General features: G+C 47.8%; 5 protein-coding genes across 5 annotated transcripts; 4 read left to right on the top strand and 1 right to left on the bottom strand.

The window, feature by feature from the left end:
• Positions 1 to 1,233: 1,233 nt before the first annotated feature.
• Positions 1,234 to 2,755, top strand: ARB_00943 (C6 finger domain protein, putative; the record flags this gene model as incomplete). The annotated part of the gene is made up of 2 exons (XM_003012646.1): positions 1,234 to 1,899; positions 1,961 to 2,755. 2 exons carry the CDS (start codon positions 1,234 to 1,236, stop codon positions 2,753 to 2,755), a joined length of 1,461 nt encoding a protein of 486 aa, XP_003012692.1.
• Positions 2,756 to 5,263: 2,508 nt separating this feature from the next.
• ARB_00942 (uncharacterized protein) lies at positions 5,264 to 7,276 on the top strand (the record flags this gene model as incomplete). Its single annotated transcript, XM_003012645.1, has 3 exons — positions 5,264 to 5,663; positions 5,734 to 6,151; positions 6,205 to 7,276. 3 exons carry the CDS (start codon positions 5,264 to 5,266, stop codon positions 7,274 to 7,276), a joined length of 1,890 nt encoding a protein of 629 aa, XP_003012691.1.
• Positions 7,277 to 7,524: 248 nt separating this feature from the next.
• On the bottom strand, positions 7,525 to 9,177 carry ARB_00941 (uncharacterized protein; the record flags this gene model as incomplete). Its single annotated transcript, XM_003012644.1, has 3 exons — positions 7,525 to 8,393; positions 8,496 to 8,834; positions 8,901 to 9,177. 3 exons carry the CDS (start codon positions 9,175 to 9,177, stop codon positions 7,525 to 7,527), a joined length of 1,485 nt encoding a protein of 494 aa, XP_003012690.1.
• A 1,440-nt stretch (positions 9,178 to 10,617) lies between these two features.
• Positions 10,618 to 10,998, top strand: ARB_00940 (uncharacterized protein; the record flags this gene model as incomplete). The annotated part of the gene is made up of 1 exon (XM_003012643.1): positions 10,618 to 10,998. The coding sequence occupies one exon, from the start codon at positions 10,618 to 10,620 to the stop codon at positions 10,996 to 10,998; it is 381 nt and encodes a 126-aa protein (XP_003012689.1).
• A 1,247-nt stretch (positions 10,999 to 12,245) lies between these two features.
• ARB_00939 (uncharacterized protein) lies at positions 12,246 to 15,166 on the top strand (the record flags this gene model as incomplete). The annotated part of the gene is made up of 5 exons (XM_003012642.1): positions 12,246 to 12,491; positions 12,543 to 13,743; positions 13,809 to 13,907; positions 13,971 to 14,189; positions 14,241 to 15,166. 5 exons carry the CDS (start codon positions 12,246 to 12,248, stop codon positions 15,164 to 15,166), a joined length of 2,691 nt encoding a protein of 896 aa, XP_003012688.1.
• Positions 15,167 to 15,385: the final 219 nt, after the last annotated feature.

Below are 15,385 nucleotides of genomic sequence, written 5' to 3'. Positions count from 1 at the left end.
GGACAGTAGTAGAAACTAATGCCATGTAACACGTAACTGCGGTGGCTCCGGACGAGATACGGCCAAGTTTGGCCCCGAAACTAGTTCGACCAAGGGACGAAGTCACCAACTTATGCATAAAGGACATGGACTGTCTTATTGGTCTTCAACTTCTTAACTAAGATATCTTGTCGACTGGCCGGTCAGCTCCCGTCGGCCGGAGTAGTTATATCAGCAGAGTCCACAGTCCACTCTGTCGTCTCCATCCCAGCCTCATCACCCCAGCTTCTCCACCAGGCGCTGACGCTGACGACGAAGCTCTTCTCCTTCTCCCATCATCAGTTAATAATATGAGTCAATAATCCTCCAGTGGCTTCAGATTCCTCCTGCTTGACAGCCACTTGGTCTCTGTTCACCACATACAAAGCCCCAACAGAATCAACCTTGCCATGATCAACCCTCGGCGTCACTCTAGCCAACCAACCAGCCTGGCCCCCCTATCATGCTGCTTTCACAGCATACCAGGAATGCGCGGGTTGAAGATATCCACACCAGCCATGCAGACAGGGCCTTTTTGACCCCTAACCCAAGTCAAAATAAGCCCATGTTCGCCACGAGGATCGCTAAAGGCTAGCCTCGTGAAGAAGAAACGAAGAAGCAGGTGCACTCTTCACTTCTCCATACAAATTGACTAGCGGGCTACTTGTCTGCGCCTGAGAGGTGACGAAACGAGATGGAAGCATTTCACTGCCCCATGCATATCCCTGGCCCTGGACAAATACCTGTACGCCAGGTGGAGGTAATGCGTGCCGGTCATAGCAATTATCCCCGTCTTAACGGATATACTCTGCTTTTACCTTCCATGCAAGTGGAGAGGTTCCATCGGTCTTCTCGAAGGTGCCTAGAAAACACCAGCCGCCCTTGACGAAGTGTGGACTCTTACTTACTGACTGGCTGGCTGGTTGGTTGTAGGATATACGCATTATGCGGTGAGCCTTGTTTTAGAAATCCGTCACCCAGGGGGGCGCCGTATATACGGGATGTCTTGCAGGCATCATGTAAATGCACATGATGGTAATGCACGGAAAATTCCAACGGCTTATATTTATAAATATACATATCCGTTGGCCGAGATATATATTATACCCCTTGACACTTGCCCTTTTGATTGAATTCCGTTCTGTTCTATACGTCTATTTGAAACCTCTACCCTCACCATTCAACATCCTTACTTACCTCCTCTTTAACTGAGGCATGGACTCGAGCAGTGACAATGCAAGCAAGAAACGAACAAGGAAGTGGCATCAGCGGGGGTTTTCGGGCTGCTCGACATGCAAAAAGAGACATGTCAAGTGTGACGAGACGGCACCGGCATGTTTAAACTGCACCAGGCGTGGTATAGAATGTGACGGCGCCCATCAGAACGCTACGTTCAAAGTATACATGCAAACACCACCCGTACCTACCTCGAGCCAAGAAATGACAAAGGCCCGCGGGGCTGCTACAGCCAACGGCAGCTACATGCAATCAATCGATATGAAGGAGAACTACCTGGCCCAGAACAAAGACGGCTCGCAGAATAGAACATTGGGATTTGATGAAGGAATATACTATTCTTACTTCTTGGAGACGGCGTCTACATTTCTCTCCATATACGAAACACCATACCACTCGAATCCGTTCAGAAGCATGTTGGCACAATATGCATGTACGTCCAGGATCCTATCCAAAGCAATGGGTGCTGTGGGGGCACTTCACCTTGCAAACACGACTGCCGGCCAGGATAGAGCCGTGCATCTCCACTATGCCATGAACGCGTATGGGGATATTGTCCAGTCTCTCGGGCAAGCCTGGAGTAACCCTAGATGCCAATTCAAACTTGCGGATTTTGCAACTTGTTTGCTTCTATGCGTCTTCGAGGTAATTATTTCCTCTCATGGCTCGCCTTGGAGACCAGTTCACTGCTTACGCTTCTTGATAGATGTTAGATTCACAAATCGAAAACTGGAAGGTGCATCTAGCTGGAGCTCGGGATATCTTCAACTCGCTTGACTCCTCAACAACGGCACTATCACGTGGGCAAACCAATCCTCTGGACCAACCATTCAAAGATTTTCTAGTCTCTCTGATGGAGTATCTTGAAGTTGTGGGTGCGATATCCACAAATGAAGGAATGACACAGCGAGTCCCTTATCGTGAAGTCTATGGCAACGGACAGCAAATCCCTTTTGGATCCCCAACAATTAACCCAGGGCATTATGCCCTCTCCAACGACATCCGCCACGCCTGGACTGAATTATTGGGTATCAAAGCAGATATCAACTCGTTCCACGGCGCACAGGGCCATGGCATGTCAGCAAGAGACGAAGAGAGTATCCGCCGAGGCTTGGAAATCAGACTAGCATCATGGGAAGCAGCCTCATGGTTCAAGGGTATATCCGATATTCACGAGAATGACAGCTTGCCGGAAATCATAGCATTTGTCAAAGCTCATGAACAAGCAACGATAATATACTTGCACAGGGTTAGTGCCAGCGGACGCCAGAGAGCACACCACTCGCCTGCACATGTGCGAACCGCAGTGCGCCGCATCTTATCACTAGTAAAGAGGAATGCAAGGGGAATTGGAAGACTAGCCATGCATTGGTCCATGTACATGGCTAGCCTAGAAGCCGTGGATGAACATGATCGAGCTTTTATAAAAGAATGGTATGGGGAAACCACCTCCGTTGGGTTCAGAGTTCGTCGCTTCATCATATACCGCTATCAGCTCTAGGAAGACAGTAAATGCTAACGGGTTGATAGGTTACGGACAAGGCATTGCTGATGCTAGGACATGTTTAAAGTGTCTCCAACACGGATAAATACACGAATAGCCCCTTTTCCATAATTATGGACTGATTGACGAGGGCATAGAGCAAAGCATTGTAGAATCTCAAAACCAACTTGTGCTGGTCGAATAAGGGCAAGGGATGTACAATTACGTGATAGATTTCCAGCGTTTGAAAATAATGGATAATGATTTCATGACAGCCTCGTGTCTTCCTTGGGGAATGAACGTTCATCACCACCGGTGAATATCATCAGCACAAGCAGAGCATGTCGATCTCTTTGATTCGATTGGACGGAAGACAATGAACCTTACGTAAGTTTCGTGATGACTAATCTGATACCGGCTTTGGAACAATATTAATCCGCCAAACGCTTTTTCGGCCCAATTTGGACTCCAACATCAGAGCAACAACGACAACAACGACAACGACAACGAATGGACAACGGGCGATGGACGACAGGTATCCAACCACCTAGTGGCTAGGGCACTGCTTCTCCGATATTTATCCTGGGTTGCAGAAGGGAGACTGTCCATTGCCTGATTGTCGACAAGACATTAGCCTATCAGGTTTCATAAAAGATCCGCCTATTCCAAATCAAAGGTATTGACGGGCTTGGCGGAAGGCAGATTTCCTACGTTTTGGCTGATGGGCCAGATATGATTCGAGTCCTGGATCGCGTGGATGATTATTCTCATAATGGTTGATACTGACGATATGGGCTCCTTTTGTGCTGGATAGAATTCTGTCCCTGATCGTCAGGTCTGCAGAGTTATTTATATGGGGATCCAACTCGACCATCTATAGATCTGCCTACACTAATTTTCTGATATTTGAGCAGCGTAGTCCCCGACTCGGCCGGCTGTTACTCAGTACGCACTGGAGAGCAGATAACAAAGTGAGGGACTCAACCGAATTTCCAGTCACCCAGGAGTTATTCGGAAGAAGACAGAGCCAAGCGCTGCCCCGCCAGATGTTTCTGTGCACAACCAGTTTACGGACAAAACAGAGTATCAAAAGCTGGTTGCTGCTCAAATATTCAGGGGTAAACACGGGGATGCCCGTGCTCTTGACAGAAAACTGGCATGAGGTTGACCCGCCATGTCCAACATTGCTGGCCTTACTTCCCTTAGACCGTATCAGGGCTTCATAACAGGCTGACATCTTACACCGTTAATCCGGGTAGCATGTGGGTACGCATAAAGCCCTGGGGCCCACCTTCAATTCTTCCTTTGCAGATAAGTGTGGAGGATAAATCTATGGAGAGTAGATGGCTGGCTGTTCAGGCACCTTCTATCAACTGGACTGGGCAAGCCGGGACCACCTTTAATAATAATAATAGCAGGCTTTCAGAGACAGAAAACGATGTCCTGAGCTCATGAGGTTGAAGGGACCGTATCCACTCTACTTCGCTAGTTTGGTCAGCTCATGCAGATGTGAATACGAGCTTGGTAGGTTGCCGGTCAGGACGCCGATTCGATAAGAAACTCCCAACTGATTGACACAGGAATTGGATATGCTCATCCACCATCAAACAGCATCTGCATACGGAGTACGAGAAGCAACCGAGTTCTCTCGAGAAGACAGGATAGCCGAGCCAACAAATGGTCATCAGGATTCGCTAAGAAAGGCTCTAAACCGATTTATCCGATCCAAATGTCGAGCTGTATCCATGCACTCCTTTAAGCTTATACGAAGTTTCGCCGTTGAACTCACCAACCAGCCCCAACTTGCGAAGTTGAAGCTCACCCCTGGCACTCGCGCCTTTGGATCCCGGCCTCGTGTCTAACTTATGCTGTGCAACATGTCTACGGGAAAGAGTGAGTTTGATGCCGTGGCACTTGGAGCTAGATATAAAGAAACCATACGTCCTGGAAACTAGTCAGCCAGCTATCTAATACTGTTCTGTGAATCATGGCTTTCATCGGCGGAACTGCCAGCGAATAAACCAGGGTATCTCCTTGTTGTTTCTCCGGTTGGCCAGCGACTATTACAATCCCCTGGCGCTTCAGTTCGCACCTAGGGGGCGTAGCCAAAGATTATCCTACACGGCCTTGGTCCCTTCTTGGTTCTGCGACTGGGCGACGAGGGGGGGCGAACTGTCGGTTCAGCTTTAGTTCGGCCTTGTCAACCAGGGAATTAGTTTAAGAGTCTCCCTTCGCCCCCATCCGTTTTTCTCTCTGGTTCCTTCTGGCGATCGTTCTTGTGTCGTTTCAAAATATAATAGGTTGTTTGCCGATAAGGCAAAAAATCCTGTTCTTCTGAATTACCTCATATCTATTAGGCGCATCCGGACTTCTCCTCAAGCCGGTGGTTTTGATCCATTCTCGAATTCGATATTGCTGTTAACATAAGGTCGCTGTGATGGTTTCCGTCCTGGAAGTATCGGATCAAGCCATCCATCCGTGACTGAACTAAGGCTTGCGTCTCAACTGTCACTCCTTGCTTCCGCTATGCCGTATAGAGGCGACTTTGGCGCCCGAAGCGCATCCGTTTCTACAGCTCGTCGACCCGAGTCGACGTTTGACATAGAAGTGCCTCGTTCGCACTCCTATCCAGATTACAATCACCCTATAGGCCAGTTCCCTCGCCACCTCCATGGAGTCGCTCTAGAAACGCCCCTCGTCGATGAGGAAGGGCGCAGGCCAAGCGCACCGGCCACCTTCATACGGTGGTTCGTGGATGGCTTCAAGCGTGATCCTGATGCGCAGCTCACCACAAGGTCATCGACAACATTCGCTGACCGGAAAGCCTTCGATATTGCTGGCGCTGCCGCGGCGACGGCGAATTCGCCTTTGAAACGCCGATTACATGGCAGGCATCTGCAAATGATCGCTATCGGAGGTTCTATAGGTATGTGTTACTTCCCTTTATTCAGGCAATGCATTACATATATGAAATGCTTATTCCCTTGAGCTTACAGGGACTGGATTATTCGTGGGTTCGGGTAAATCACTGGCCACAGGTGGCCCTGCTTCGGTGCTGATTGCTTTCTTGCTCGTTGGGGTGATGATCTACTCCACCGTCCACGCACTGGGAGAGATGGCCGTTCTCTTTCCAGTAGCTGGCTCATTCTCAGCCTACTCTACTCGCTTTTTAGACCCTGCATGGGGGTTTGCGATGGGATGGAACTATGCTCTGCAATGGCTTGTTGTATTTCCGCTGGAGATAGTTGCCGCTTCCGTTACAGTGTCATATTGGTCGACCTCCCTCTCACCAGCTCTTTGGGTGACAATTTTTTACGTTCTGATCTTTGTGATTAATCTGTTTGGTGTGCGAGGATATGGTGAAGCGGAGTTTATTTTCTCGATTGTCAAAGTCATTTCTGTAGTGGGTTATATGTGAGTAAACCCGCTCGAACGGAACCTTCGGCTGATATCGCTAACCCATTTAGAATACTCGGCATTGTGCTTAATGTTGCTGGTGGGCCGGACGGGAGCTATATTGGCGGCAAGTACTGGCATGATCCGGGGGCTTTTCACCATGGCCTCAAGGGACTATGCAGCTGTTTTGTGAATGCTGCATTTGCCTTCACGGGCACCGAATTGGTCGGACTTGCTGCTGCTGAAGCTACAAATCCCCGAAAATCTCTACCTACTGCCGTCAAACAAGTCTTTTGGCGGATTGCGCTCTTCTACATCATAGCTTTAACGATGGTTGGTCTTCTCGTTCCATATACCGATAAACGCCTTCTCAGACCCGGGTCAGAGGCAACCTCCACGCAAACCAAAGCTTCTCCGTTTGTCATATCCATTAGAAATGCCGGTATTACTGGCTTGGACTCAGTAATGAATGCGGTTATTATGATATCAGTCCTCAGCGTCGGAAACTCAGCAATATACGGATCTTCACGTACTTTGGCGGCGCTTGCGGAACAGAAGCAAGCACCCCGTTTCTTGGCATATATCGATCGCCGAGGAAGGCCTATATTTGCAGTTGGAGTTGCATTTGCAGCTGGGATGCTGTCCTTCCTTGCCGGATCTAGCCATCGTGATGAAGCATTTACCTGGATGATTGCCATCTCTGGCCTTTCCGCTATCATGACCTGGTCTTCTATCTGTCTGGCACATATCCGATTTCGCCGTGGATGGCATGTGCAAGGCCATTCTCTAAACGAGCTTACTTTCCGCTCTCAACCCGGTCTAATAGGCTCTTACATTGGCTTAGTTTTTAATATGCTAGTCCTTATCGCCCAATTCTGGGTTGGGCTTTTTCCTATTGACTTGAAGGATAAGTCTGTCAAGGGACATGTGCAGAATTGGTTCTCCGTGTATCTTGCCGCTCCTATCGTACTGGTTTTCTATGTTCCTTATAAGTTATGGTTCAGGACCTCCATTGTGAGGTCGAAAGATATGGATCTAAAAACTGGACGGAGGGACCTGGATATCAGCGACCTCATCGCTGAGGAAAGACGGTATAGGGAGCAGTGGCCGGCTTGGAAGAAGATTTACAAGATATTCTGCTGACCTTTGGGTGCGCACGATATAATATGCTTAATGTTTATCTCATTTGGCGGTTGGTGTTTGGCGGTCTAAACTGGATGTAATGATGGATTGGGTTGGGATAGAGGATTCCTGTCTGTGGCTATTGACCCACCCGACATATATGACACGATATGCTAGCTTGTATATATATTCTACCCTAATGAGACATGACGCTTTTAATTCTCTATCGTTATCGTACAGAATAGTGTTCCATACCATCACCTAAAGCCCTATACGTCACTGTCTTTCCGCGTAACCAGATTCTCAGGCTGGCATTGATCAAAGGGCCACATGGTTCGAAGTTCCTGACGGGACTCATCATCTTCCAGATTGTCCATAAGTGTCTCGTAGAAACCTTGATGCGTCTTCTTTACCTCCTCCCATCGCTCTGCAGGCACCCAACCGTCTTCCTCAACCGCCAAGACTTCAAACATATCACGTCTAAACTCCAACATTCCGTCATATATCTCAAGCTGTTTCTCATAAAATTTCCTTTCTTCTGGACCCATGGCTGGAATGGGACATTCTTTCTCAAATCCAAGCTTTTCCCACGAATCCCTTAACCTCATCAGTTCATGAGTAAATGGGACAAAGCCGTCCCGCCAGGTGCGATGGCAATAGCGGAATGGTCGGAGGAGTGCCTCATCAATTTTTCTAGTTGCTCCTAGACGAGGAGCTAGTAGAGCCAATCCTACTTCATATGCCTGATACCAAAGTGACTCTTCTGCAGAATCTGATATCCCTTCGGCAGGAATTTTGGCAAAATCAGGTACCTCATCAGCATAATAGAATGCTGGCTCAATGCTCGCACCTTGCCAATCAATGATTCCAGTCACAATTGTAGGATCGTCTTGAGAGATGAAGATATTCCTCTTGTGAAGGTCTGGGTGGAAAAGGGTGGGTGCTGAATTAGCTTGAATCTCTGGATGTTGGACAAGATGAGGAAAAACTTTTTCGCCTGTTTTGAGCAATTCTACATGTCTGTCAATGGAACCTTGGTATGAAGCCTGCTGTTGGATGGATAGAGGTTGATTGGCGGGTGGCAGTCGGGCAAATCCAGAGTCGATTAGAGCAGAAGCGTATGAGGAGAGATCATGCCCTAATAAAGTAATCAGCGAGAGTCGGGAGGCAAACGGCATGAGTAAGAGCTACTTACACGGTCCTCTGTTTGGTGGTTTGAGTGTGTAGTACCTTGACTCACCAACATTGTTATTCCAGTAGGTACTACTTCTGCAATGGGGTCCAATGCAAAATTTATCGTTGTTGCTCAATTTATGTTTGAATTCATCGTCAAGAAACGGTGCATTGGCAAAGTAAAGGCTACCATAGGCCGAAAAATCAAGTTTAGTTATTGGAAGAATGCTTGTGCATATTGCCCCAATACATTTTACTTTCTTATCTGATGGTATTTTTGCCCAAGCCTCTTGAAGTAGGATGCCATTAGCATGTTCCATAATGATGTAGGCTGAGCCGATAGGATTGGTAGGGTCATCACTCCAATCTAAGATGTTTGGGATCGGAATATTTGTATTTTGTTGCACTGTATGTACGTACATACATGTCAGCAAGCACCAGGATATTTATCGAACCCCAAGTCAGTTCTTACAGTAAGTAATTGTTGCAACTTCAGAGTTCGTTATATGCTGGGGTGATCCAGCAACAGATGTAGGAAATTTGACGACATTTTTTTTGCCGTTGTCAGTTTCAAGTATAAATACTTTGCTGAACCCGCCCTCTATCTTCTGAAAGCTCCTAATAGAGGTAGCAGAGGGACAGAGTGAGAGTACTTTTTCACACAAGCGGTCATAGTTAAATTCGACGAATCGGGCATCGCGTTGCTGTTTGTCAAGATGCAACCACCGACCAGCAGTGTATGCGAACATTGCTATTGTTGGGTCAGAATATATATATTACTATCCAAACGTTAGACCAGAACTTACACTCTGTCAATTTCTCTCTCAACATTCTTTCTTGGGATAATTTTCTGGTAGAAATTCGAGGACGCAGCACCGAGATCGAGGGTCTCAAGACTGTCGATGGAGGCTGGCTAAAGAAATTATTTGGGCCCGGTCGTCTGAGGAGAGAAAAGAACGAGCTACCGCACCTTCTCTCCATTATTTCTATGAAAGAGCAAGGTGATCAATCCTCGTCGTCAACATCGAACCCGAAGACTCAATTGATACGACGAACGATGTGTTTCGCTACGCGCTTGGAGCACTGGGGTTATGGGGCCAAAAGTCACGTGCAACCAGTCATGTAACGGGGTAGTTCGTTGGATAAACTACCTGAACTCCTTATGCAGGCGGAATCACACGACAAAATGCCGTGACAGCCGACAGGATTCCAAACACCAACAGATACTTACTTGACTGTACGCTTCCTGCTCTGATACCACCGTCACAGAATACCCAACTAGTTACCAGGTTGCTGCTCTGACTGTACTCCCACGCGTTTCCTATACCTTAAACGAGACTCCTATACCCCCGTATACCCGCGTGCAATAACCCAGACGTCCTGTACTGGAACTGAATGACGGTGTTTGTCTTCCCGACGTAGAGATGCTTAGTGTACTACTAGTAACTGGTCTCCACAAAATGTTGATGAAGATCTAGCCCTAGAGCGATTCGAGCACATGCACGCGTACACTCAAACGGCGACGAGTATTACGTTCTCTTATACAACAACAGGGGGCTAGTTACTTAACGGTTGGCTGTACTTCACCCTTAACTAATAACAACACAGGGTTCAATATGCAGTTACGCGCCACCTTCACTAGGATAGGCATACCCTATATTTATCCTCCAATGCTCGATACATCCAACACCATGGTTTGTTGATGGCTCGGTAGGCACGCATTAATGATTGAGCTCGGGGGTTCACTTCGCCCATCAAACTACCCCCCCGTTGGTCAATGCATAGCCGCCCAGTTATGCCGCCTCTGGCTGACGCAAGCTGAAGCAAACCCATGCAGGATACATCTTGTCCATGAAGCGCCTTTGTTTTATTTGTATACCCATAACCGCTTTCTAGTCGCTGATTCTCACCCAATCACTTAGTCTTTACCGGGGGGGATATCAAACCGACGAGACAGCTCGGGCATTCGATTCTTGCAGGTTACGCTTGCTTTTCTGGCCCCAGTCAACGAGGTTCTACTATGGTAGCCACCCATAAAACAACATATAAGGGTGATAAATTCCCCAAAATAAAATGTATCCTTACGGCCCCATCCTCAACATACAATCCTCAAAGAATTGATCTTTCAACTCCCCATCAGAACCTCAAAACAAGCGCACTCACTCTTCTACCTACCAATACCTACAATCATGTCCAAGACAATCGACGCCACCAAAACGTTGTTCAAGAATATAAAAAATGGTGCTGCTAAGTTCTCCGCATTTATCACCGAAGGCGCTCGTATTATCCCATCCAAGAACAAGGACCACCTTTCGCCACTACGTATCGACGCTGGAAAGTACGACCCCGTCACCAAGATGCTGAACGTCGTTTTGCAAGTCAACGCGAATCCCAAAAGCAAGGGTCTTGAAGCATGGCTGAAAAAGTATTCCACCCACGCAAAGCTAGCCACCGCCAAGTTCAATACTGCAGCCGAAGACCAGCAGGCAGAATACCACCGGGTCCTGGACGAACTTACCGATAAGGGGAAGCGCAATCTCAAAGATATGAAGACTGCTGATGATGAGTGAATACTGAAGTTGGGAACAATGATGGAGGAGTTTCAATGGTGAATTGCGGTTGTCGAGTCTAATCATATGTTTCTTCCAACTTTCTGGCTATCTACTGGTTGGCCGTATTTTTCTGTTATTTAACCACGTCAAGCATTAACACTATTTTTTCTTTCCACAATTGTTTTGACTTACACATGACTTCCCAGGTTAAACTTGGTAATCTACTTCCAATGATGAGGTACGAAGGTAGATATAGTATCCATTAGCCTTTCCATAGACAAATAAGGAAGCACCAATGCATTTAGACAGTACTCCGTACAGTATCGCTGTACCAAAGATCTGTGGAGTCTGTTGGAAATATGTTGCTGTGTCGTTCAGCTAGTTATTTTATGTTCTGGAAGTCTCTGACTCCTCAACTTGTGTTGTACTTCCCTAATCATTTAAAGATGTTAATGAGTCGTCATCGGATTCCTCCACAGGTGTCTTACGAAACATTGACTTGTGCCGGATTAAAACAACACGATGTGAGGTTGATGAACTCACTTTATGTTGCTGTTGCTTCCGGGGTTTGCGGCTAAAGTTTGCCCCTTTTTCCGCCGTGAGACCTCCCAAGTCGAGACGCTCAACACCAAATCCTGTTTTAGACCTGGATCTGGATCAAGGGGCGCGGGAACTCTTTGGCAACCAAGCCAAACAAGCCCGGGCGGTTGAGCTGTCGTTGATTCTTGACAAGCGCCTGCAAAGCCACAAGTTTCTAATTATAATCCGCGTGTTTCTAAAAAAGGAAACTTAGCCGTGCCGGAAAAACTCTCGGAGAAACACCGGATAAACTTCTCAATACACTAAGCCGCATCAGGCTAGGGCGACTGTTACTCAGCCGTTTGAATTCACCACGTGACGCTTACCTCAGCACCTACGTAAGATACAAGCCTCCTTCGCCTTCTCCTCGAGCTTCAACCCGACTTCACGCAATCCTTCAGCTTTCTCTTCCTTCACCTTTTGCGCCGTCGACAGCTCCGTCTCTCGTTCGTGTCATTTTTACTGCCTGTCCTTTTATTTTCTGTTCTTTGGGCTAGCTGGATCTGCTCTCTGACCGCCGTTCCTGACGCATTTTCGGGCGCTCCTCCACCCTGCTTCCAACTTTCCGCCAGCTCACGCGCCAACGGCCGAGCAAGGTATCGCAAACGAATCGGACCTTCGCACCACGCCTCGTCAGGCTCTGATATATTTTAACAAGTTGACGTTCCTTTCCCTATTCTGCAGCGATGAACACTGCCGTGGCAGTGCCGGGGTTCGCGGACTCCTTCTGGACTCCCGATTATGCTACTGGGATTCATACCCTGTTCACAAAACTCCACCAGGGCATCGTGGAGAACCAACAGATTCTCACGATGGCCCAGATGCGTGCTGAAGCAGAGCGTGTATACGCCGCACAACTTGGTGCGATTGCTCCAGCTATTGCTCGGAAGACCGGTGGCTTCGATCGTGACGATGGTGCCAGTGTTCGCAAGGTTAGTTCCTGCTCCGGGAAACGTTGGCCCAACATTACGTCTGACATTTAGCAGGCTTTTGATTGTATGCAGAAGCAGATGGTCGAGGAGCAAGCCATCCACCAGAAAATATCGAGTAGCATTCAACAACTCGTCATCCAAGAGTTTAGTCGATGGGCAAGCGAGCATGAAGCCCGAGTCGTCACCTGCGAAAAGGCCCTCAATTTGCGACTGAAAGAATATGCCAAACAATGTGATGAGGTGAGCAGTCTTAATGAGAAGTATCTTAGCAAGTGCCGGCAGATCCACGACCGGGAACAGCAGGAGCTGTTCGCCTTCCAGGAACCCGAGAGTGCCACAGCCAGCCCGAAGCATAAACAACTAAAGGCCCCCACCATCGTGCTGCCCGATCCACTAGATGAAGACCCGGAGCCAGTGGAGTTGGGCGACATTGTCTACTCACCAGAGCAATTGAAGCAGTTACTGAAGAACATGCTGGAAACCATTCCAATGGGAGAGGTGAAAGTTCGCTTACTTGGGACGTATCTCAACACATCACTTGGATCGGACATCGTTGAATATCTCCAGAAACACTTGGGTGCCTCATCCCTCAGCTATGCGGAACGAATTGGCCAGGATATGGCCGATAATGGTTTTATTACTTCGATCGGCGCCATGGGCCCGAACCCACTCGTCAATACTACATTTACCGGTAGCTCTAGGTCTACATACCAGTGGGACAAGCGTGTTTTCCAGATGACCGGAGTACCGGAGAAGAAAAAACCGCTTACTCGCTCTGGGACTACATTGAGCCGCACCAGCACTGGAACAGGAAGCGATGACAGTCCAGTCGACTCGCCTACCTTGACGGAACGTTTTGCTGCATGGAACCCCCTTAGAAATCAGCTTACTGATGAAACGCCTATGGAAATACTCAAGCGCCAGGCAGATGAGGCTAATGAACGCTACAAACATGCCGTCAAACACCTGGATGCTATCCGCTGCAAGCTCGAAGAGGAAATGTTCCACACTATGAAATTTATGCAGCAGTGTGAGCTACACCGTCTGGAGGGTATCAAAACAGTTGTGATCGATTTTTCGAGCACGATCAGCAATGTCATTCCATCTCTACAGAGCACCATGGATAGAATTGTCCTTCACCATGAGGCAATGCAGCCACAGGGTGACCTGCGTTATATGCTGGAGAATTACCGCACTGGCTCGTTTTGTCCCAAAGTGGCCGTCTACGAAAGCGGTTCAAAATCCACAGAAGGTGAGCTGCTTTATTTGCTTGTCTCCTCTCTTGAAACTCCCGTAAGGCTAACTAACATTTGGCAGAACAAACCTTTGGTGTTGATTTAGAAACATTAACAGCGGCAGAGGGCAAAAAGCGGGTTCCGGTCCTTGTTACTGGTATTTTGACATACCTTGATAGGCGTAAGTAGCCCCTGGTTCATGATGCAATCATTCAAAACGAGATTGTGGACTAAATATTATTAGATTATCTTGACCTGGAAGGAGATGATGCCCGGCGAGCAATTTGGCTTCGAGATGTTCCTTTAACGGAAACTCATAAGCTCCGTGCCAAACTCAACGGGGGCCGTTCGGGGCCAATTGTAAAGGTCGATGACGAGGTGGAAGCTATTGGCGAAAAGTTACAAGAATTCGAAATGCCTGTCGTTGCGAGTGTTTTGAGACTCTACCTCTTGGAACTCCCAGGTAAATTTTATATCTCACATTGCGAGAATGATCCCTGCTAATCTTACCCAGATTCAATCGTCTCATCTAAGCTGTACGAAATTTTCCGCACAATTTACACAACAACACGCGATACCTCCGATGAAAATCGTATCAGAGTACTTCAGAGCACTCTGGGCCAGCTTCCTCTCCCCTACATTGCTACCCTAGATGCCATCACCACTCATTTTTGGCGACTCGTCGATCTTACCATTCCTGAGAACGATCAATTTTCTACCCGTGAGGAGATCTACATATCTGCCCTTGCATCGACACTGGCTCCATGCATCCTCCGTCCGCGCGTGCAGAATCATCTGTCTATGGACGAAAAGCATAGCCATCGTCTTGTTCGTGACCTTATTGTGAACCAGAAACAAATATTCGGGGAACTTAGACGGCTATCAAGCAAGTCAAGCAGCACCGCGTCTCGGCCTCGTGCTATCAGTACCGACGAAAGCAATCGACGAGCAAACATGGAAGAAAGGAACCGTGCAATTGCTAGCAGGGCTAGAGCCACGAGTCCTGCTCCGTCCCCTCGTCATCGCCGGGACCGATCTGTTGGAAGCTCTGGAAGCACCAGATTCCCGGTTAGCGTTTCCGGAGCTACTACTTCTGAACGCAAGCCGGTCCGTCAATCCCTAGAAGTACCGGATTCGTCACCAGCTCCGGTAGATACTGCACATAGTACCACCAATGGCTCAAGCGAGGGCACGCCAGCGACGGCTGAAGACACAAACACTTCTGTCGATGCTCCAACTGCTGATCGGGCGTCAACACCACCCGCTTCTGCAGTTCCATCATCTGTCACTAATGAAGTTAAGAAAACAGGCTCACTCTCTCGCTCTTCCCGATACAGTCATATTACCGGCATAAAGCGAGATGAAGGTGATAATTCAGGATCGGATGTTCCTCCAAAGCCTGTGGGTGTAACACTAGAGGACAAACCGATTGATGACTAGGTTTAGCCCGATCTTAGCTACCCACAGTCACCATTACCTTTCCCCTTTCTCCGTTCTCTTATCCCCGTTTCCTACCTTCTGTTTTTGTCATGATATTATGCCAAGAGCAACCGATTTAACGATATCCCAAGCAATTTTTCTACCTTCTCAACCTTAACAATTTACTTTAGCCTTAGATATGTCTTTTTGTACGATGTCTCTTTAAGATTTATATGTTTT

Source organism: Trichophyton benhamiae (assembly GCF_000151125.1).
Source record: "Trichophyton benhamiae CBS 112371 chromosome Unknown contig02295.1, whole genome shotgun sequence".
Taxonomy (NCBI): domain Eukaryota; kingdom Fungi; phylum Ascomycota; class Eurotiomycetes; order Onygenales; family Arthrodermataceae; genus Trichophyton; species Trichophyton benhamiae.
Note: the sequence above shows the minus strand (reverse complement) of the source record. Positions and strands in the feature narration are given on the sequence as shown.